The 24,892-nt window shown below is 42.7% G+C and overlaps 1 protein-coding gene across 3 annotated transcripts in view; it reads right to left on the minus strand.

Moving 5' to 3' along the window:
* Positions 1-24,892, minus strand: part of LOC130358438 (rho GTPase-activating protein 20-like) — a 123,878-nt gene that overhangs the window by 31,681 nt on the left and 67,305 nt on the right. For all 3 annotated transcript variants that reach the window (XM_056561685.1, XM_056561686.1, XM_056561687.1), the window contains exons 5-6: positions 15,963-16,004; positions 9,411-9,495 (exon numbers count right to left, since the gene is read on the minus strand). In XM_056561685.1, the coding sequence (XP_056417660.1) occupies positions 9,411-9,495; positions 15,963-16,004 (127 nt within the window). The remainder of the gene's footprint in view (positions 1-9,410; positions 9,496-15,962; positions 16,005-24,892) is intronic.

The following is a 24,892-nucleotide window of genomic DNA, read 5'->3' on the forward strand; positions in this document are numbered from 1 at the left end:
ATCAGCGGCAATACCAGACACAACCATTACCACAAGTATGGTGCCGTGCCTGGTAAACAATGGTCACTGCTGCTTCTTCAGTCTGTTGATCAGTGGGGATGTTGGGAATGGAACCCCCACTGTTTTTCAGGCCATCAATACTGTAGTCATGGGAAAACTCCTCTAAGGCTGCATTCACACCACGTTTGGACATACGGGTGCCGGATCTGGCGGGGGGAGGGGCAAACCGGGTGCTCCTGTACCCCAGGCGAATCAGCCCGTGACTCCATTTACTTTAATGAGCCGACCGGAGTCAAACGGTGACTCCGGTCGACTCAGTTTTGACCCGTATGCGGTTTTGGACCGGACCTAAAACCGTAGTATACTACGGTTTTAGATCCGGTCACAAAACCGCATACGGTTAAATGGAAATGTAGTCACGGGCTGATCCGGCTGGGGTACGGGAGCGCCCAGTTTGCCCCTCCCCCCGGCCGGATCCGGCACCCGTATGTACAAAACGTGGTGTGAATGCAGCTCAATTGGTCAGTCGGCCATTGCTGATCACTGTTTATTTTTACACTTTATATTAACGGAAAACGGTCATCCTGTTCACTCACACTAAACCCAATACACCGGGTTATAGTGCGGGTGAACATGTGACCGATGCAGGATTCTGACTTCTATACATAGCTGCAGTCCGGTGCCCAGTCCCTCTGAAGATCCTCTTCTTTGTGCACTGAATTGCCTGATGAGCACTCACATGACCAGCTCCCATCAATATTCAAATCCAGCTGGCGGGCCCGCCTCCAGCGCGCAAATCAGCACAAAAAGAAGAGGATCTTCAGAGGGACCGGGCGCCGGACTGCAGGTTTGTATATTAGTCAGAGACCCCGCATCGTTCTCTTGTTCACCCGCACTATAACCTGGTGTATTGGGTTTACTGTGAGTGAATGGGTGATCACTTTCCTTTAAAGTCAACCGGAGCCGCCAACGTCAGCAGGTTCGGCCAACTGAGTAAAGTGAATGGCTGCCTCCCAACTCTCCCTGGACAGAGGATGACGGGGGAGAGAAGGGTTCTATGCTGCAGCTTACCCCTCCCCGTAGATAAAGCAGGAACATTCGGCCATGCGGAGGTCAGGAGAAATAGCTGTCGTTTAGCCGACAGTTATTTAAAGTGTATGGCTTAAGAAAGGGAAATTTAAGGGTGATTCCTACTTGGAACAATGACCTTAGTAAGTGATATGCAGCCGGCACTACATAGCCAGTGGGTAATAACACACCATTATAAGACTTTAGTATAGCCGTAATGCCTATTCTTCCCATACCCCACAATCATGAAGACCCTTAAGCCTGTATAATGGCTGTTCCAGTTTTGTAGCTTTAATCTCTGCAAAATGAAACTTTGCAAGGTTTACAGAAGTTCTGTTCCAGCCGAGGAGAACCACACCGAAGATAAATGACCACGTCAGCCTGAAGTAAATCTCTCCGAGAGATTATAGAGTAGAACCTGCACCTCAGAAATGAATTCTTTTCCCCCCAAGGTCCAACATATGATTGAGTCTGCACAAGGTCACCGCTTTCAAATTTGGCATTAAAAAAAGACAAGTTCTGAGCCACATTTTTTGCTGATCTAGAAAAAGCCTGCGGTCAGGGCAGCGGATCGGAAAATAAAGGCCGACATACCCAAGATTAGCCCTCACTAATAGATAGCTGTCAGCGGGCACTTACCACTTCACCTCGGAGAGCGCAAAACACAAATGCAGCTGTCATGGTATCCGGAGATTTCAACAAGAATTTTATGTGTGTGATTTAAAGAGGAACAACTGCTTATTTAGAAACATGGAGGATTGATGGCAGGAGAAGACCGCATGGTCCATCTATCTGTCCTTATATTATTCTCTTCATTATTTTTACCTTAGGATAGATTTGAAGGGGTACTCCGCCACTAGATATCTTATCCCCTTTCCAAAGGATAGGGGATAAGATGTCTGATTACGGGGGTTCCGCCGATGGGGACCCCCGCAATCTCGGCTGTGGCACCCCAGACATCAGGTGTACAGAGTGAACTCCACTCCGTGCCGGATGACTGGCGATGCGGGGCGGCGGTTCGTTATGTCACGGTCACGCCCCGCTTGTGATGTCAGGGCCACACACCGTCAATGCAAGTCTGACAGCCGTCACCCCCCCCATAGACTTGCATCGAGGGGGTGTGGCCCTGACATCACAAGCGGGGCGTGATCGTGATGTCACAAGCCTCTGGGGCTGCACCCGACGCTCTAAAGCAGTGGTCTTCAACCTGCAGACCTCCAGATGTTGCAAAACTACAACTCCCAGCATGCCCGGACAGCCAACGGCTGTCCGGGCATGCTGGGAGTTGTAGTTTTGCAACATCTGGAGGTCCGCAGGTTGAAGGCCACTGCTCTAAAGGAACGCCGGTTGCAGCAGGGAGATAACCGGTGATAGGGGATAAGATGTCTAGGGGCGGAGTACCCCTTTAAGCCAGGATGGTCCATGATCACCAGTTTCCTTCCTTGGACCACTTTTGGTAGTAACCATGGCGTACCGGAAACACCCCACGGGATCTGCCATTTTGGAGTTACCAAAACCCAGTCATCTAGCCATTAGTGTTGCTCGCGAATATTCGTAATGCAAATTTTATTAGCGAATATCGCATATTCGCGAATATAGCACTATATATTCGCAATGACAAATATTCGTTTTTATATTTTTTTTTTTATTACATTTTTTTTTTCACAGTACACATCACAGTGATCATCCCTCTCTGCTTCCAGCTTGTGTGGTGTAAAGAAGGCTCTAATACTACTGTGTGAGACTGGCATGCGAAAATTAGCATATGCAAATTTCCGCATATTCGAATTTTCGCATATGCAAATTTTGGTATATGCTAATTTTCCCATATGCGAATTCTTGCATATGCGAAAATATGCTGCGAATATTACGAATATGCGAATTTAGCGAATATATGTCCATATATTCGCGAAATATCACGAATTCGAATATGGCCTATGCCGCTCAACACTACTTAGCCATCGATATTTGTTCCAGAGACACTCCGATACTTGCATCTGTCTATTTTCCTGCTTCTAACACAACTGACCGAGCACTTTCTGCCTAATAAACCCCCCCATCCACCTTGACAGGAGCCATTGTCACCAGAGAATTGGTGTTCTTACATTTCTTATACTACAAGTCCCAGCCTCGTGCGCACAGCAACAGCTTTATGTAATAGTCGCTGTTGAGCCCTGATGGACTATTTTTATATGACTTTTAAAGGAGTGAACTGCGAGTGACATAAAGAAGATTATCGGTAACATAAACTGTCTGTGAACTGTCATGTAATGTAGGATAATTGTCAGCGAAGGTCCTCGCCCCACCGCTAAATATAGATAAGTATCTGTGAAGTAGACAGAAAACCGTAACGCTAATTCTAGAAGGGAAAAAAGTTAATCTCCCTGCATGTGTAATGCAGCACCGACACCAAGAGTAAACATATGGCCGCACATCTGTGGAGCTGGACAGACATGAGGGGACTGCACGGTATAGCACTAAGGATTTATGGCGTATTGTGGACAATAAACAGGGATGTATGTAGAAGAGAGGGGGCCCCACAGCAAAGATCAAACGGGGCCTCCATTATGGTGCTGGGGTTTGACGGAAGGGGATACAATTCCCTTCCATGCTCCTTTACTGCACCCACGGGCCAGTGCATCACCCCCTTTCTTTTTGACAATGCTATTTCTCTGGAGAGAGGCAAAAGTTATTACCATCCATAGCAAAAGAGATGAGGACAACCAGTGCTGGGCCCCTCTTTGAAAGGGCCCAATAATAGTCACATGATCTGACACACTCTTGTGTCAAAGACAAAAGATCAAGTAGCATATTGGGGTGAAGCCAGTGGGTTTAGCACCATCCTAATCCCATCTCAATGTACAGTGATCCCTCAACTTACAATGGCCTCAACATACAGTAGTTTCAACATACAATGGTTTTTTCTGGACTATTGTAACTTGAAACCGGACTCAAGATACAATGCTATGGAATCTGCGAAACGTGCCAAGGGCTGGAAGAACCGACCAATCAGAATGGACATTTCACTAGTAAAACCCCTGTATTCCTAAAGTGCATGCACTAACTGGTGTCTGGTAGCGCCCCCTACAGTACAGGGAGGTATTACATGTTCTGTACTCTTTACCTGTATTACTGAAGTGTATGCACTGACTGGTGTCTGGTAGCGCCCCCTACAGTACAGGGAGGTATTACATGTTCTGTACTCTTTATCTGTGCCAGGGTTAGCTGCTCCTGCGGACATCAGGTGAGGGCGGCTCCATTTTCCTTTTTTTTTAGGACATTGCGTTTACTGTACAGGACCCCAAAGAAGCTTCTTTCCTCTACATAGACCAGTGTTTCCCAAAGAGGGTGCTTCCACCTGTTGCAAAACTACAACTCCCAGCATGCCCGGACAGCCGAAGGCTGTCCGGGTATGCTGGGAGTTGTAGTTTTGCAACAGTTGGAGGCACCCTGGTTGGGAAACACTGACATAGACAGTGATTACAGCTTCCAGCAGATCTTTCTTACTTTTATATGTAAGGATTTGCTTTATCTATATTAATTATTGACTTATTTTTCTTTAATCCTCACTTTTTCCTATTTTTGGATGACATTTTGGTGGCTTCAGAACCAATTACCAGGTTTCCATAGAGGTATGGTCTCAACATACAATGGTTTCAACATACAATGGCCGTCCTGGAACCAATTAATATTGTAACTTGAGGGACCACTGTACTCATAATAGGTCACCAGCCAAGGTCCATTTAATTATGGCTTCAAACTTGTTAAAGTGTTATTAAAGGAATTTCTTAAATTACAGAGATTAAAATTACACGTGTTCAATGAGGTCATGGTAAGCCACCTCCAGAATTTTACATCATTATATTTAAAGAGGCATTCTTGTATCACATATATTACTAACATTGTGTTATGACAAATTGTACCAGCTTCAGCATGTTTTTGCCTGAAATGCCCTGACAGGAAGTTGTGTAGTCCTCTCATTGTCAGTGTGGCATTTCCTCAGCAGACACACGACTTCTCCCTGTCTCCTGAGACAACGCATAGTCCTCTGCTGTCTCAGTTTTGGCAGGATCCTGTCTCTGTGCTCTAGCTCCGCCCACTGAGTGAAGTCACCACCTCTGACCAGCCCCTCCAGCTTATATTACCATCTCCCTGTCAAATATACATATTTTTTATGAGACATTTAGGAATGGGGAGTGGTAACTGCATGCTGCCATGTGCTCAAAAATGTCGCAGACAGAGGAGCATACAGGGAATAAATACAGCAGGTGCAGCAACCTAACTGATTGTGGGATAGTCTGCTGTGTAATGTTCTTGAACAGTTCTGGGTGGGAAACTGACAGCATTGCTTTGGGGGAGGGGGAGAAGCCAGGATGGGAGGGCTCTAATGAAGAGCTTGGATAAAGCAATGCTTTTTGGGAAGTGTAGTACTGAGCACCTGCTCAACCAGGAAGTTATGAGATGATATGTTAGGGGAGAGGATTACATACCCACAAAACAAATGGATTTTTTTTTTTATAGCTGATGTTAAGGAACCCCTTTAAGGTAGTAAATAGTAAGTCAGTAAAGTGCTTAAAGGGATTGTCCAGAAAGGGCCCCCCTTATCTGGATCCTCGCTCTGGAGGACCTATCCTATCTTGTCCTGCACTCCACAGACATTTCATTGATTTAGAGGGAGAAAGAACAGTGCTCTATATCATAACACACCATAGGAAGGGTAAGAATGATCAAAGATCAAATGCCGCTTACCCTAGGTGGCTGTGTAACGTCATACACAACAATGATGTGCGTGTAATGCAAAATCAATAACGATCCCGTCTGCAGCCTCCTAACAATAGAGTAATAGAACAAGCTTCAATAGATCAACGGCAGGATTAAAATGGCGCTGACCAGACCCAACGACACAACCGAAACGGTGAAAAGAGGGTTTATTTACCAGGGTGCAACTCGAAATGCGCTACATCCCGGTAAATAAACCCTCTATTCACTGTACCGGTTGTGTCGTTGGGTCTGGTCAGCGCCATTTTAATCCTGCCGTTGGTCTATTGAAGCTCGTCCTATTTCATTGATCTGACTGGACATTGTGTAATACCTAGTTTCCCCTGTGGTGGCACTGCAGGAAAATTGAACACTTGATTTTATAAACAGATTTTTAAGGAGTGTCCCAGCAGGAAGACATTATGTCAGGAGATGAATGTTGAGGGACCTTCAAAAAGGTAGAAAATGTGCAAAGTGGAACTTACTATATATGCAAGAAGATACCTACACTAAACTAAGAATATTCATTTGACCTACCTGAACTATGTGCAACAACTGTTCTGTGTAATAGAGTACTTTTCATTGACCATCAGAGACCGACGGTACATGACCGTCCTATAAATCACTAGTCATCCCACAATCCAGAGCCATGACAATGGGTGTACATATGGTTAGAGTTTTAGGAATCCAGTACATGAGTCAAGTCTATAATGTACAATGAATAATGTGGAGAACATTCCAGCTTCAGGCCCTCATTAGAAGACACGGCTGTATTATTATATACTATTATATGCTAACCGAGCATGGAATTCTAGAAATGCAATATAACATCCACCTGGTCAATTTATTTTTGTGAGTGTTACCGAAATCCATGAAATTATCTTGTATCATCCAGTAAGGCGAGGAGGTGTCATGTTGTGCACTCATGACCTCTTGTCGGGAACATTGCTATATTTATGTAAGTACCACTTGGCCGAAATCACACAGGGAGAGATTATACCAGTGGATGTTTTCATATGCCTGAACTAAACACAAGTCTCCTGGGGTAAGATGCGCCAAAATAAGTGACAAACCCCTCTTAATAAATTTGCGCACCACAAACTGAAAGCTGGCATAGGTTTCTAGCATAAATTATTGTAAACAGCCGATCCACAAAGGCCGCACCCTATACCCTAAACCTTGCCTTCTTTTCTTGTTTTCTTGACCAGAAAAGCACAAAAGAGCAAAAGAAAAAAAAAAAGAAGAATAATAATAATACATTTTACCTACATGTAACATGCACCAAATTTCTTGACTATTTGTATGCCAGAATGCTGACGTATATGGAGTAGTACATTTCCTACCTACCTACCTATCTAATACTGTATCTATCTTTCTTTCTCATACTGTATCATATCTATCTATCTATCTCTCATATCTATCTATCTCTCATATCTATCTATCTATCTATCTAGCTCATATCTATCGATCTATCTCATCTATCTATCGATCTATCTCATCTATCTATCTCATATCTATCTATCTATATATCTTATACAGTGATCCGTCAACTTACAATGGCCTCAACATACAATAGTTTCAACATACAATGGTCTTTTCTGGACCATTGTAAGTTGAAACCAGACTCAACATACAATGTACAGACAGTCCAGATCTGTGAAACGTGTCAATACCAGAAAGAACTGACCAATCAGAATGGGCATTTCACTGGTAAAACACCTGTATTACTGAAGTGTATGCACTGACTGGTGTCTGGTAGCGCCCCCTACAGTACAGGGAGGTATTACATGTTCTGTACACTTTACCTGAACCAGGGTTACCTGCTCCTCTGGACACCAGCTAAGGGCGACTCCATGTTACTTTTTTAGGACATTACATGTATTGTACAGGACCCTGAAGGGCTTTTGGCTGTCCGGGCATGCTGGGAGTTGTAGTTTTGCAACAGCTGGAGACTCCCTGCTTGGAAAACACTGATATAGACAGTGATTACAGCTCCCAGCAGATCTTTCTTACTTTTATATGTCAGGATTTGCTTTATCTCTATTAGTTATCTAATTATCTTTCTTTAATCCTCACTTTTTCCTATTTTTGGATGACATTTTGGTGGCTTCAGAACCAATTACCAGGTTTCCATAGAGTTCTGGTCTCAACATACAATGGTTTCAACATACAATGGTCATCCTGGAACAAATTAATATTGTAACTTGAGGGACCACTGTATCTCTCTATCTCATATCTATCTATCTATCTATCTATCTATTTATCTCATATCTATCTATCTCATATCTATCTATCTCATATCTATCTATCTCATATCTATTTATCTCATATCTATCTATCTATCTCATATCTATCTATTTCATATCTATCTATCTCATATCTATCTATCTATCTATCTATATTATATCTATCTATCTATCTATATCATATCTATCTATCTATCTATCTATCTATCTCATATCTATTTATCTCATATCTATCTATCCATCTCATATCTATCTATCTCATATCTATCTATCTCATATCTATCTATATATCTTATATCTCTCTATCTATCTATCTATCTATCTCATATTTATCTACCAATATCATACTATCTCATATCTATCTATTTATCTCATATCTATCTATATATCTCATATCTATCTATCTATCTCATATCTATCTATCTATCTATCTATCTATCTATCTCATATCTATCTCATATCTATCTATATATCTTATATCTATCTATCTATCTATCTATCTCATATTTATCTACCAATATCATACTCTATCTATCTATCTATCTATCTATCTATCTATCTATCGCATATCTATCTCATATCTATCTATATATCTTATATCTATCTATCTCATATTTATCTACCAATATCATACTCTATCTATCTATCTAGCAAAGAAAGGCAGTGGCACTCCAGTTATGGTGAAGAAAAAGGGTCTTTATTTACCCCAACGTGCAGCGACGTTTCGACAGTCTCACACTGTCTCAAACTTTGAAAATGACAGTGTGAGACTGTCGCTGTGTGTGTACAGACCCTGAGCCGGGGGTCAGGGCGTGTTGGCACCCGTGCACCATTACTTGGAGTGCTGCTTTCTTCATGTGAATATCTATCTATCTATCTTGGTAGAAATGGGAGGATACTTTAATGGAAGTCATTTCTGATCAGATGGCGTCAAATGCAATATTTGTTATAAAATATTACTGAGGTTACTGGGCTGTAGATTGCTGAATGGATAGATAAGTAGACAGATAAATAGATATGAGATAGATATATATGAGATGGATAGATAGATATGAGATAGATAGATGGATAGATAGATATGAGATAGATAGATAGATATGAGATAGATAGATAGATATGAGATAGATAGATAGATAGATAGATAGGAGATAGATAGAAATACTGTGCACTGAGACATATGAAGATGTCAAATATCCATCTCTCCACCACAGCACGGAATTCAGAATGTCCTGAGAAAATGCCTGCGGCGTGATGTGATCCTGAGAAATATTATCCTAACCAGGGTTACACAAGTCAAAATAACTGCGTGCAATATAATGTGGTCACCATAACACTTACATAGGCACAGTTCCCAATATCCTTTGTAATGATCTTCAGAGGGATGACTTTAGGGTGGTCATTTTCCTTCTCATCTTTGATATATCTAAAAATACAAGATATCAAAATATCACAAACTTAAAGATGTGGATGTGGATGTCTTTTTTGTGAAGGGAGAACAGAAGTTTCTTTAGATACTGGAGAAAACCCAAACCTGCAGATAGATTTCAGACATTCTGACCAATCTCACCCAAGACCCATTTTCTAATGACATTGCGAGTTCAGGGGGTCAGCTAAGAAGGGGGGGGGGGGGGGGGGGGGGATAGGTCACAGTCGCACCTGGGCTCTGCTCCCCAAGGTGGTGCCAAAGGCCTGTCTACCAGGCCTTTGTATGATGGTAGTTGTGGATACCAGGTTTCAGGAAGCACATTTCCGATCCAGGGAATGTTGAATGAAATATGGGGAATCCAAGAAATCCCTGGCGAGACTTAGCTTGCTAGGGGATTTGGTTGTTGTCCTGTTACCGGGCCTGGATTTTTATTAGATTAAAGGCAAGTTTGGTAGTAGGGCCTTTTATCCACTTCCTGGGACAGTCCAAGATTGGCACCAAATCAGCACAGGTGCTGAGACCGATTAATACTCGGCTTTTAGAAGGTGTAACCAAGTCTGCACTGGGAGGCTATGAGGAATCTTTGATGAGCGTTGAAGTCCTCAGGTGAGCAGACTCGAAAAGGGGATATTTACCTTGTGTTAGTAACACATTTCTTGGTACTGTTCTGTTGGGTGGCTGGTAGTAAGCCACCTGTACAGAGAGGAAAGATTTTGTAAAGTCAGCACCGGACAAGCAGGATTTATTCTGTATTTGTTTGTTACTAAGAATTAAAAACAAGAGAAACCCGGTTTAAAAGTTACTTCCGTGTCCCTGCCTCTAACTGCTCTTTTGCCGCTATCTGACTGGTTCTACGGAGCTAATTTTCCCCCACATTATTAAGTCTGCTTTAAAAGAGTTCTACTGTATGATGAAAAGTTTTGAATCTTATACTGTATTGCGCCTCATGATGAACATTGTTCATTTCTTTACTATTCTTTACTCCACCCCTAGACATCTTATCCAAAGGATAGGGGCTAAGATGTCTGATCACGGGGGGTTTTGCCGCTGGGGACCCCTGTGATCTCGGCTGCGGCACCCGAGACATCCAGTGCACGGATCGAACTTCGCTCCGTGTTGGATGACTGGCAATGTGAGGTGGAGGCTCGTGACACCACAGTCATGCCCCGCTCGTGACATCACGACCACGCCCCCTCAATGCAAGTCTATGGGAGGGGGCATGGCTCCCATAGACTTGCATTGAGGGGGCATGGCTGTGACGTCACGAGCAGGGCGTGCCTGTGACGTCATGAGCCTCCAGACCCCCATGATCAGACATTTTATCCCCTTGCTATGAACAATAATGTTCATTGCTACATATAAAAAGAAAATATCTGTAGCTTCTATTCCTGACGGATCTCAAGAGGACCAATACTTGCCATCAAAAATGAAACACCCTGTCCTATACAGAGCATTTCTCCTTATCATCACATACAGGAATAGTGAAAGGTAAAAACAGTGTATAGACAACACAGAAGCAGATGTTCACAGATCAGCCTCCCCCTACCTGTGGAATGATCCCTGCACAGGTCACAAAGCATGGCTAGAAACATATCCTATACATATCAATAGGGTCAATTCTAGTCTATTGTTGTCTAAGCCTTCAAGACTTGCTGTAAAGCATATATCTAAATATTGTTACAAAATGACTCAGGCAAGATGGCTGCCTCCATAATAATGTTCTAACAAATTACATAAAAATTCACAATTAGAAAATAGAAAAGGATTAGGGAAAAAAAGAACATGTTTGAAAAGTCTATGGGGAACTTCAAATTCTCCTATTTTGCTGTTGGTGATTTTTCACAATGCTTTTCATAAATATTTAGTCAATATCTATATCTAGCTTAGGAATAAAATAGCACACAGTACACATGTCCTATACACAGTGCAAAAATAGAAAAAAGCTAAAAAGAAAAAAATGCCTATTTTGCAATTTTTATTTTGATTTGTAAGGAAAATGGGAAACTGATACTTTTCATTTTTGACACAATAATAAAAATGTGGACTTCAGTTTTTCAACCCAAACACCACAAATTCCCCAGACTAAAAATGGAGCCAAAAAGACCACAGGAATCTAACACCAGCTGACTGTCCAACAAGGATCTCCACATCACAATAAAACCATCCATCATCTGCCTGACGTGAAACATTTGTTCTACAAATACTAATTATCCTGAGCACAGAGGAACTCAATGGTTATTATTATAATGAAGTACATCGCTATTTGTCTTTGTTAAGTGAGATCAGATTTTTAATAAGACTTCAGGGTGGTTGACGTTAATGTCCCTATGACAACACCCCCTGCCCATGTGCTCTAGCAGCTTATCATTATGTACCACCTAACAACCCAATCTTATCTATACATTTTCTACAAAAATTAAGGGTATGTAAAGTAGATCACACGTCCAGGCATTTTACAAAGTGGAAACTGTTATTGTGTTGCCCTTGGTAACGGCACAAGGATTGCGCCACCACTGTCTATTTTTCCTTCCATATAAACCTCCAAGATAACACAATAGAGGACAATGCATGTGTATAGTAGATAAAACAATAGAGGAAAGGGCACTGTGTATAATAGATAACAAAATAGAGGGCAGTGCACTGTTATAATAGAAAACACAATAGAGAACAGTGTACTGTGTATAGTAGATACAATAGAGGACAGTGCTCTATGTAAATTAGATACCACAATAGAGGGCAGGGAACTGTGTATAGTAGATAACACAATAGAGGACAGTGCGCTGTGTATGACAGAAAACACAATAGAGAACAGTGCACTGTGTATAGTACATAACACAATAGAGGACAGTGCACTATGTAAATTAGATACAACAATAGAGGACAGTTAAGTGTGTATAGTAGATAACACAATAGAGGACAATGCACTGTGTATAGTAGATAAAACAATAGAAGACTTGGTTCCTTTGGAAGGCTCGAGCGAAGAGGTAAAAACGGGTTTTCCTAAGGGCACACACCGCTATGGTAGGTTAAAACCGCGAACATCAATAGTAAAATAATAAAATGGCTTTAATGACATATAGACGCAGCTCTCTTTATCAAATCACATGACTTGATAAAGAGAGCCGCGTCTATATGTCATTAAAGCCGTTTTATTATTTTACTATTGATGTTTTAACCTACTGTAGCAGTGTGCACCCTTAGGAAAACCTGTTTTTACATCTCCGTTTGAGCCTTCCAATGGAACCAAGTCTTCTCTGCAAACTCCGTGCATGTACGGAATCGGGTCCTGGCTGCCACGCAACTACTCCTGTTTATACGCAAAAAGGTGTTGAGCTCAGAGCCCAACACGTCCAGGCATTTTACAAAGTGGAAACTGCTATTGTGTTGCCCTTGGTAACGGCACAAGGATTGCGCCACCACTATTTTTCCTTCCATATAAACCTCCAAGATAACACAACAGAGGACAATGCACTGTGTATAGTAGATAAAACAATAGATGGCAGTGCACTGTGTATAATAGACAAAAAAAAAAAAAAAAGAGGACTGTTACAAATGGACCTGGATAGGTTAGAGGTTTGGGGTGGGAAGTGGCAGATGAGGTTCAACACAGATAAATGTAAGATTATGTACATGGGGAGAAAAAATTCAGACTGGGAATATGTACTGAATGGAAAAAGACTTAGGAGTTTTAGAAGACAGTAATTTTTAACTGTAGAAGCCAGTGTCAGGCAGCTGCTGCCAAAGAAAATACAATCATGAGGAGCACCAAAAGGGCCATATATATATACAACAAGGAAATAATTCTACCACTGTATACAGTACTGGAAACCATTGTACAAGAAAGATATAGTGGAGCTGGAGAAGTTTCAAAGACGAGGAACCAGAGTACTAAGGAGAATAGGGTTACTACCGTACCCAGGAAGATTTTTAGAATAAGAGTTATTTAGTTTAGAAAAAAGAAGGCGATCAAATAATGATGTATAAATATATCAGGGGACCTTACAGAGATCTCTCCCATGATCTATTTATACCCAGGACTGTATCTATAACAAGGGGGCATCCTCTACGGTTAGAGGAAAGAAGGTTTCAACACCAGCACAGACGAGAGTTCTTTACTGTAAGAGCAGTGAGACTATGGAATTCTCTGCCAGACGAAGGGGTCATGGTGAACACAATAAAAGAGATCAAAAGGGGCCTGGATGCATTTCTGGAGTAATAACATTACATGTTATGAATAATAGATTTATAGGGACAGAACATTGATCCAGGGATTTAATCTGTCATATTTGGAGTCAAGAAGGAAATTTCCCCTCTGGTATGGGTCAATTGGCATCAGCCTCATAAGGGTTTTTTGTCTTCTTCTGGATCAACACAGCAGGGACACAATAGCGATATAGGTTGAACTTGATGGACTCTGGTCTTTTTTAACCTTATGAACTATGTAACTATAAGAATACTTTTTATTGTTTTTAGCCATTTGGTACTGACAGTTGTGTTTCCCAATAGGATGGCTGCAAATATTTCTGTATCCATGATCACCCCTTCATCTCCCAAATTCCATTATCTTCTAAAAATATTTATATACCTGTATGAGATATTAATAAAAGAAGCTCTTTTTGGAAGCCAAAGATGTTAGATTTAGGGCAAAAACCTTGCCTGTGGATTTATAGAGGAACCTTAAATAAAGAAGTGACATACCGTATATACTCGAGTATAAGCCGACCCGAATATAAGCCGAGGCCCCTAATTTCACCCCAAAATCCCAGGAAAAGTTATTGACTCGAGTATAAGCCTAGGGTGGGAAATACATCATCCCCCCTGTCATCATCCAGACCCCCGTCATTAACACCCTCATCATCATCACCCTGTCATCATCCCCCCTTCATCATCACCGCCTGTCATCATCCCCCCTTCATCATCACCACCTGTCATCATCCCCTTGTCATCATCCCACACCCCCCCTTCATCATCCCCTTGTCATCATCCCACACCCCCCCTTCATCATCCCCTTGTCATCATCACCACATGTCCCCACCTTCATCATCACCGCTTGTCAATGTCTGATACAGTGGTCTTCAACCTGCGGACCTCCAGATGTTTCAAAACCACAACTCCCAGCAAGCCCGGGCAAAACCTCTGGAGGTCCGCAGGTTGATGACCACTGTGGCCTTCGACATCATCCAGCCCCCCCCCCCCTCTCACCCCCTTTAGTTCTGTACTCACCTCCGCTCTGCGCTGGTCCGGTGCTGCAGGACTGTCCGGTGGGGAGGTCGTCCGGTGGGATAGTGGTTCCGGGCTGCCATCTTCACCGGGGGGCCTCTTCTCCGCGCTTCGGGCCCGGAATAGAGGCGTTGCCTTGAAGACCACGCAGAGGGACGTTGGTAATGAACGTCCCTCTGCGTCGTCGTCAAGGCAACGTGACTATTCAGGGGCTGGGCCCGGAGAAGAGGCCCCCCCGGTGAAGATGGCAGCCCGGAACCACTATCCCACCGGACGACCTCCCCACCGGGCAGTCCTGCAGCATCAGACCAGCGCACCCTAACGTCCCGCCGAGCGGAGGTGAGTACAGAACTAAAGGGGGTGAGAGGGGTCTGGATGATGTCGAAGGCCGCAGTGGTCTTCAACCTGCGGACCTCCAGAGGTTTCAAAACTACAACTCCCAGCAAGCCCGGACAGCCGATGGCTGCCCGGGCTTGCTGGGAGTTGTAGTTTTGAAACATCTGGAGATCTGCAGGTTGAAGACCACTGAGGGCGGAGAGTTCACTCGAGTATAAGCCGAGGGGGGTGTTTTCAGCACGAAAAATCGGGCTGAAAAACTCGGCTTATACTCGAGTATATACGGTATATCACTTCTTTTTCACATAAATCACCCACTCCCATTTAAGTTAATGCAAGTTTTTTGTTGTTGTGTTTTTTTTTTTAGGTAAAACCATGTGTTTGAAAACGTATCCCCCCTTCATTTTAGATGTGTTAGGCTGTGAAAGGTATAAGAAAATAATAAGCTATTTAGCTTGTTATGCCTTATTTTTGTTCATGTTTATACTGTTTATTTTATTTAAAATCAATAAAATTATTTCATGGGAAAACAGGATAGGGGATAAGTGTCTGATAGCGGGGGTCCAACCACTGGGTCTCCCTCATGATCTCCAGAATGGTGGCCGAATCTCCCTGTGCACAAAGCAAAGTCCACACACCCCCTCCATGCATTCTCTATGGGAGTACCAAAGACAGTTGAGTACATCGCTCGTGTATCTCAGGAGCTCTCATAAAGAATGCATGGAGGGTGTGTGTGGACCCTGCTCCGTGCACAGGGGCACCATTCTGGAGATTGCGGGGATACATTTGCAAACACTGGAGTACTCCTTTATTGGCTGAGTGAACATTCCATTAGTGTACCTATGAGAGAAATGTAAGAATAAAGAAACATAACATAAAATGAACAGAAGATAAAGGGATTTTCCTACCTTTCAAAAAGCTGGATCCATTTGTCCTTCTCCTCTGGAGTGCTTTAGGAAAGAAGAAAGCAATGTGTAAGATATTGAAGTGATAATGAATAATCCTACCATAACAGTTGGCAACCACTTAGAGATATGGGGACATTGAGCCTAATGGGGCAGATAAGTATATCTTCAAGCCTAATACCATCCTATAACAAGGAGCTTTCTTTTTCAATATTTTAGGGAATAATTTGAAGATTGACTTGTGGCCAATCCCTCCAAAATGAGATGTTGATAAAAAAAAAGCTTAGGGTGTCCTGCTCACACGCTTCTCTCCCCTCTCTCTGTGCTGCTGATCAACACAACTCCATAGACTTTTCAAACATGTGCTTTTTTTCCCCTAATCCTTTTCTATTTTCTAACTGTGAATTTTTTATGTACCGTAATTTGTTAGAACATTATTATGGAGGCAGCCATCTTGCCTGAGCCATTTTGTACCAGTATTTAAATATATGCTTTACAGCAAGTCTCGAAGGCTTATGTAACAATAGACTAGAGTTGACCCTATTGATGTGTATAGGATATGTTTCTAGCCATTCTTTGTGACCTGTACAGGGGTCATTCCACAGGTAGGGGGAGGCTGATCTGTGAGCATCTGCTTCTGTGTTATCTATACAATGGTGTCACCTTTCACTGTATTCCTATATGTGATGATAAGTAGAAATGCTCTGTACAGGACAGGGAGTCTCAGGTTAGATTAAGATCAAGTGGCCAGAATTCAAACTGCAAGATTTCTGTGTTATTTTAGAATACTTGATTGATACATTCTCATTAATTTAAAGGAGTAGTCCAGTGGTGAACAACTTATCCCCTATCCTAAGAATAGGGGATAATTTGCAGATCACGGGGAGCCCGACCAATGGGGCACCCCGCGATCTCCTGTACGGGGCCCTGACAGCCTGCGGTAAGGGGGAGTGTTGACCACCGCACGAAGCGACGGCTGACACGCCCCTCAATACAACTCTATGGCAGAGCCGAAGCGCTGCCTTCGGCAATCTCCGGCTCTGTCATAGTGATGTATTGAGGGGGCGTGTCGGCCACCCCCTTCGTGCGGTGGTCGACACCCGCTATCTGGCCGGAGAGCCGGGGCCCCATACAGGAGATCGCAGGGGGCCCCAGTTGTCTGACCCCCCGTGATCTCAAACTTATCCCCTATCCTTAGGATAGGGGATACGTTTTTCATCACTGGACTACTCCTTTAAGCAACTGAATTGGTTTTCAGGAAGCTCCCTTGTGTTGAAGAATGCTGGGATAGATAGATAGATGATAGATAGATATGATATAGATAGATAGATAGATAGATAGATATGAGATAGATAGATGGATAGATATGAGATAGATAGATAGATAAAATTGCAATAGAAACAGCACATTCAAAAAAATATGGCAAGAAGAGAAAAGGGGTGCAGGCATGTTCCGAACCTCGGCCCACTGGTTCTTCAATCTACAGAAAAAATGCAGGCAGCACACCACAGCTTGTGTCCATAGGAAAGTGAGTTTATTCCATGATGTAACAGAGACTACGTTTCTCCAGCCTCACGCTGGCTTTGTCAAGAAAGCCAGCGTTAGGCTGGAGAAACGTAGTCTCTATCACATCATGGAATCAACTCACTTTCCTATGGACACAAGCTGTGGTGTGCTGCCTGCATTTTTTCTGTAGATAGATATGAGATAGATAGATATGAGATAGATAGATATGAGATAGATATGAGATAGATAGATATGAGATAGATAGATATGAGATAGATAGATAGATAGATAGATAGATAGATCGATATGAGATAGATATGAGATAGATAGATATGAGATAGATATGAGATAGATAGATAGATCGATATGAGATAGATAGATAGATAGATATGAGATAGATAGATATGAGATCGATAGATAATAGATAGATGGATAGATAATTTTCCTCTTCTTATCCTCTAGCAGGATAGCCGGGCAGAAGCCGCAGGCGCACACTTTAGCACTGCAGTATTACTGGAAGGAGATCAGTGATCTTTCCTGTGTTATTTAAGGAAACACTTTTCTCCTGCCAGTTTTCCAGCTACAAGAACGGACTCTTGATAAACATTGGGATTTGGTCACATATGTTCCTTAGCAGGTGTTCTTGGCAATCAATCTTTTCCTGAAATCGCTCTACTTAGTAAAGTTGTGCCGCTGTGCAGTTAATTGTTTTATATATATATATATATATATATATATTTCCCAAATTTTCATGTTGGTGACACACTTCGTGGAAATGCATCATCTCACAACACAGTAATTCAGTCTTAGGAGTGGGCATATGCATGGGCATTCGCAAGGGGGGGGGGGAGGGCACGCAACCGGTACCGCCCCCCTGGAACGTGCAAAAATGCTCATTAACCTATTGATGACACAGACAGGGAGCAGGGAGCCCTCAGCAGGCCATACCCAACATATGTGAAGGCTCCTCCTGCTTGCTGTGTAGTCTCCAGTGACAGGAAGCAGTGATGGCTTCTTCTCACATTGCCCTGATGGGGGCAGAGATGACTGCAAATAGTTCCCTTGGGGAATGTTTTAGGTGTTGCATGCCCTTACATTGCTGCACCTCCCATCCTGTGCTCCTACTCCCATTCATCTGTGACAGGTAGGAAAATGTTTATCTATCTATCCATCCATATATGCACTGTCTATGGGAGCTGTACAATCAGAAGAAGTAGCAATTTCCAGCTTTTAGGAAAAATATTAAAAAGCAAGGCTTTAAAGGGGTACTCCACTGGCCAGCATTCAGAAGTAAATGATCCGAATGCTGTTTTCGTGCTGCGGGGGTCGGCCACGCCCCTCGTGACATCACGGCCACGGCCCCTCAATGCAAGTCTATGGGAGGGGGCGTGACGGCCGTCACGCCCCCTCCCATAGACTTGGATTGAGGGGCCGTGGCCGTGATGTCACGAGGGGTGTGGCCGACCCCCGCAGCGCGAAAACAGCATTCGGAACATTTACTTCTGAATGCTGGCCAGTGGAGTACCCCTTTAATGAATCATCTGAAGTGTAAGTAGAAAACACCATGTCACTAATAACACTTTGAGTGAAATAAAATTCTTTAATTCTAAAATTCTAGCAAGGCAATACCAGGATTTAGAACCTTTCTGCAACTGACGGAAATATCTCATGAGTCGTCCAACAAATCACCAGGATCCACCGCACTCGTAATACAGGTCCAAGTTTTGTAACATAAAACAATGACTGACACCACAAGATGGCGCACCAGAGCAAGCGGGATCTTTTTTTTTCAGCTTCAAGGTCATGGTGGTCATTACCCTTAGGCTGGGGTCACAAATAGTATTTTGGTCTGTTTTGGGTCAGTATTTGGTCCTCATTTTGGAGATCATGTTCAGCCAAAGCAAGGAGTGGAACTGAGACGGAGAAAACCTTTTTCTATTTTCTTGTGCTATGGACACAAATATTACTCCAAAATGAAGAACAAATATGGACAATAATACCACGTGTGAACCCATCCTAACTAGAGATGAGCGAACTTACAGTAAATTCGATTTGTCACGAACTTCTCGGCTCGGCAGTTGATGACTTATCCTGCGTAAATTAGTTCAGCCTTCAGGTGCTCCTTCAGAAAGAGTCTCCTAGGACTGTATCCACCTTTTCCAGCCCACCGGAGCACCTGAAAGCTGAACTAATTTATGCAGGAAAAGTCATCAACTGCCGAGCCGAGAAGTTCGTGACAAATCGAATTTACTGTAAGTTCGCTCATCTCTAATCCTAACTGTTTAGAAAGTTATATAGATCTGTAAATTACTTCTATTAAAAAATCTTAATCCTTCCAGTACTTATCAGCTGCTGTATGCTGCACAGGAAGTAGAGTAGTTATTTCCTGTCTGACCACAGTGTTCTCTGCTGACACCTCTGTCCGTGTCAGGAACTGTCCAGAACAGGAGCAAATCCCCATAGCAAACCTCTCCTACTCCGGACATTTCTGGATACATACAGAGAGCACTTAAGTATAATAGTACTGATAAGTACTGGAAGGATTAATATTTTTTATTATAAATAATTTACAAATCTGTTTAACTTTCTGGCACCAGTTGATTTAAGAAAAAAAACATAGTTTTCCTCAGGAGTACCCCTTTAACCCCTTAAGGACTCAGCCCATTTTGGCCTTAAGGACTCAGACAATTTAATTTTTACGTTTTCATTTTTTCCTCCTCGCCTTCTAAAAATCATAACTCTTTTATATTTTCATTCACAGACTAGTATGAGGGCTTGTTTTTTGTGCGACCAGTTGTCCTTTGTAATGACATAACTCATTATATCATAAAATGTATGGCGCAACCAAAAAACACTATTTTTGTGGGGAAATTAAAACAAAAAACGCAATTTTGCTAATTTTGGAAGGTTTTGTTTTCACGCCGTACAATTTCTGGTAAAAATGACGTGTGTTCTTTATTCTGAGGGTCAATACGATTAAAATGATACCCATTATTATATACTTTTATATTATTGTTGCGCTTAAAAAAAATCACAAACTTTTTAACCAAATTAGTACGTTTATAATCCCTTTATTTTGATGACCTATAACTTTTTTATTTTTCCGTATAAGCGGCGGTATGGGGGCTAATTTTTTGCGCCATGATCTGTACTTTTTTTTGATACCACATTTGCATATAAAAAACTTTTAATACATTTTTTATAAATTTTTTTTTAATAAAATGTATTAAAAAAGTAGGAATTTTGGACTTTTTAAATTTTTTTTCGTTCACGCCGTTCACCGTACGGGATCATTAACATTTTATTTTAATAGTTCGGACATTTACGCACGCGGCGATACCAAATATGTCTATAAAAAATGTTTTTTACGCTTTTTGGGGGTAAAATAGGAAAAAACGGACGTTTTACTTTTTTATTGGGGGAGGGGATTTTTCACTTTTTTTTTACTTTTACTTTTACATTTTTTTACTTTTTTTTTTACACTTGAATAGTCCCCATAGGGGACTATTCATAGCAATACCATGATTGCTAATACTGATCTGTTCTATGTATAGGACATAGAACAGATCAGTATTATCGGTCATCTCCTGCTCTGGTCTGCTCGATCACAGACCAGAGCAGGAGACGCCGGGAGCCGCACGGAGGAAGGAGAGGGGACCTCCGTGCGGCGTTATGAATGATCGGATCCCCGCAGCAGCGCTGCGGGCGATCCGATCGTTCATTTTAATCGCGAACTGCCGCAGATGCCGGGATCTGTATTGATCCCGGCACCTGAGGGGTTAATGGCGGACGCCCACGAGATCGCGGGCGTCGGCCATTGCCGGCGGGTCCCTGGCTGCGATCAGCAACCGGGATCAGCCGCGCATGACACGGGCATCGCTCGGATACCTGCGGTTATGCTTAGGACGTAAATGTACGTCCTGGTGTGTTAAGTACCACCTCACCAGGACGTACATTTACGTCCTGCGTCCTTAAGGGGTTAAGGAAGGTTTTAAAAACAGTGCCCCACCTGTTCAGGGTGTGTGTGGTATTACAACGTCGGCCTCAATTATTTTTAATAAAGTTGAGCTGCAGTACCAGACACAACCTATAGATAAGTGTGATGCCTTTTCTGAAAGAAAACATCCATGTTGTTTAATCCTATATTTTTAACCCTACTTTTATCCTGAGAGGGTCCCTGCTTTTGAATTATTATTTATTTCTTTTACTATTATTTCTTTTGTTTCTTTAAGGATTATTTTGTTTTGATTGTCAAGACTTTTATCAATTTTTGTTTATTGTTATTTGTTTATTTTGTTATGACCCCAAGATGTATCACCAAAAGAACCAGAAAAAGTGAATTCTCCTATTCACATTAAAATTCTATAATTGAGGATGCGTGATTTTTTTTTTTTTTTTCCACCCTCCGAATCCAATGTTGACTAAGATTCCTGGATACCTTATCCTCATTACTGACCACATGCAGCACTTTGGATGAACTCTCACCTAGTCATAAAGCTCTGATCGACAAACCATATGTGCGTTTCTTTTACTTTTCCTAGAGGGTGTTTTAGGACAACCCACGCAAGAGAGTTTTATTTATATAATTAACATTTTTGGAGTATACAAAAATTCATTTTGTTTACAATGTAAATGAGAAAAAAAAATCATTATGGAAACATTTATGGAAAATATTTATGAAAAGTGACATATGTACGCAGCAGTTTCAAAGCATTTAGGCGTGTTCTATTACTTCATATAAGAAATTGCTTAAATAAATCGCTCTCCTAACTGTGGACCTCCAGATGTTGCAAATCTACAACTCCCAGCATGCCCGGACAGCCGTTGGCTGTCCGGGCATGCTGGGAGTTGTAGTTTTGCAACATCTGGTGGTTCGTAGTTTAGAGACAACTGGCTTAGGCTGGGTTCACATCACGTTTTCTCCCATACGGGAACGCATACGGCAGGGGGGAGCTAAATCCTCGCGCTCCCGTATGCGCCCCCGTATGTAATTCATTTCAATGAGCCGGCCGGAGTGAAACGTTCGGTCCGGTCGGCTCATTTTTGCGCTGTATGCGCTTTTTCCCCGGACCTAAAACTGTGGTCAACCACGGTTTTAGGTCCGGTTGTAAAAGCGCATACGGCGCAAAAATGAGCCGACCGGACCGAACGTTTCACTCCGGCCGGCTCATTGAAATGAATTACATACGGGGGCGCATACGAAAGCATACGGGAGCGCGAGGATTTAGCTCCCCCCTGCCGTATGCGCTCCCGTATGGAAGAAACGCGATGTGAACCAGCCCTTATAAGGGTTCTCCGAGGGAAATTTTTCTTTTTAAATCAACTGGTGCCAGTAAGTTAAACAGATTGGTAAATTACTTCTGTGTAAAAATCTTTATCCTTCTAGTACTTATCAGCTGCTGTATGCTCCAGAGGAAGATGTGTAGTTCTTTCCAGTCTGACCACAGTGCTCTCTGCTGACACCTCTGTCCATGTCAGGAACTGTCCAGAGCAGGAGCAAATCCCCATAGAAAACCTCTCCTGCTCAGATAGTTCCTGACATAGACAGAGGTGGCAGCAGAGAGCCCTGTGTTCAGATTGGAAAAAAACTACACACAACTTCCTCCAGAGCATACAGCAGCTGATAAGTACTGGAAGGATTAAGTTTTTTAAATAGAAGTCATTTACAAATCTGTATTACTTTCTGACATTAGTTGATTTGAAAACATTAATTTTTTTTCCACCGGAGTCCCCTTTTAAATAATTCCATTGTGCAATGTTATATTGGTGTGATACTAAAATATTACAGCCTGGAGGATTCCACCTTGCTTTTGGCTGACCTGTTAGAATTTCTTCTTAAAGGGGTACTCCCATCTTGGATAATTATGGCACAAAAGTATAATAGATGTTGACCCCACCTTTGGCATCTACACAACAAGTGGCTGCTATGCTGTCTCTGTAACTCCCATTCATTTTTATTGGAGTTATGGAAGCACAGCACGCTTGGTTGTTTCTGTAATCCCAGCCCACTACTCTGTACACCAGAGGGGATGGGAGTTGGGGGACCCCCTTTAAGGTCAGACCTCTTGGACCCACACCTAACAGATATTTATTGCATAACCATGGATGGAAAAATCCCTGTAACTGTGTATGTGACTGTCAAGGGGGAATTATAATTTAAACACACTTGTAGTAATATGTGTCTGCATAATATTAAAGGGGTTCTCCGGTACTTAGACATCTTATCCCCTATCCAAAGGATAGGGGATAAGATGCCTGACCGCGGGAGTCCCGCCGCTGGAGACCCCCGTGATCTTGCACGCGGCACCCCTTTTGTAATCAGTCCCCAGACCGTGTTCGCTCCGGGTCTGATTACGGGCGATCACAGGGCGGGCGGCGTGTGACGTCACGCCTGCGCCCCCGTGTGACGTCACGCTCCGCCCCTCTATGCAAGCCTACAGGAGGGGGCATGATAGCTTTCACGCCCCCTCCCATAGGCTTGCATTGAAGGGCGGAGCGTGACGTCACACGGGGGTGCAGGCGTGACGTCACATGCCGCCCGCCCTGTGATCGCCCGTAATCAGATCCGGAGCGAACACGCTCCGGGGACTGATAACAAAAGGGGTACCGCGTGCAAGATCACGGGGGTCCCCAGCGGCGGAACTCCCGCGGTCAGACATCTTATCCACTATCCTTTGGATAGGGGATAAGATGTCTAAGCACCCGAGTACCCCTTTAAGATTTTGTCCATGCCTATAAATAGTCACACCGTTAGGTGACATCATGTTTTTCATAATGATGTCACTCACTGCTGTTCTCAAAAGGGCCCATGCTAAATGGGCTTGTCTGAGGTTAGAAAAGATTTTCTTGCAGAAACAGCGCCATCTTCGTCCATAGGCTGTGAATTGTATAGCGGCTAAATTCCATTCACTTAAAGCAAGAACAGGCTTTAAAGGGGTATTCCAGGAAAAAACTTTTTTCTTTATATCAACTGGCTCCAGAAAGTTAAACAAATTTGTGAATTACTTCTTTTAAAAAATCTTAATCCTTTCAATAATTATCAGCTGCTGAAGTCGAGTTGTTGTTTTCTGTCTGGCAGCAGTGCTCTCTGCTGACATCTCTGCTTGTCTCGGGAACTGCACAGAGTAGAAGAGGTTTGCTATGGCAATTTGCTTCTAAACTTGGCGCTTCCCGAGACACGTGTCATCAGAGAGCACTTAGACAGAAAAGAACAACTCAACTTCAGAAGTACTGAAAGGATGAAGATTTTTTTAATAGAAGTAATTTATAAATCTGTTTAACTTTCCGGACCCAGTTGATATATAAAAAAAAAGTTTTTTCTTGGATAACCCCTTTAACAACAGAGGGCCCCTGTGCAAGGACGGCCTATGGACCCCTTGATGACTAATGGTAAATTTGGTACAGTATGTCGGCTCCTGAGCATACCT

Source organism: Hyla sarda, chromosome 2, assembly GCF_029499605.1.
Source record: "Hyla sarda isolate aHylSar1 chromosome 2, aHylSar1.hap1, whole genome shotgun sequence".
NCBI lineage: Eukaryota > Metazoa > Chordata > Amphibia > Anura > Hylidae > Hyla > Hyla sarda.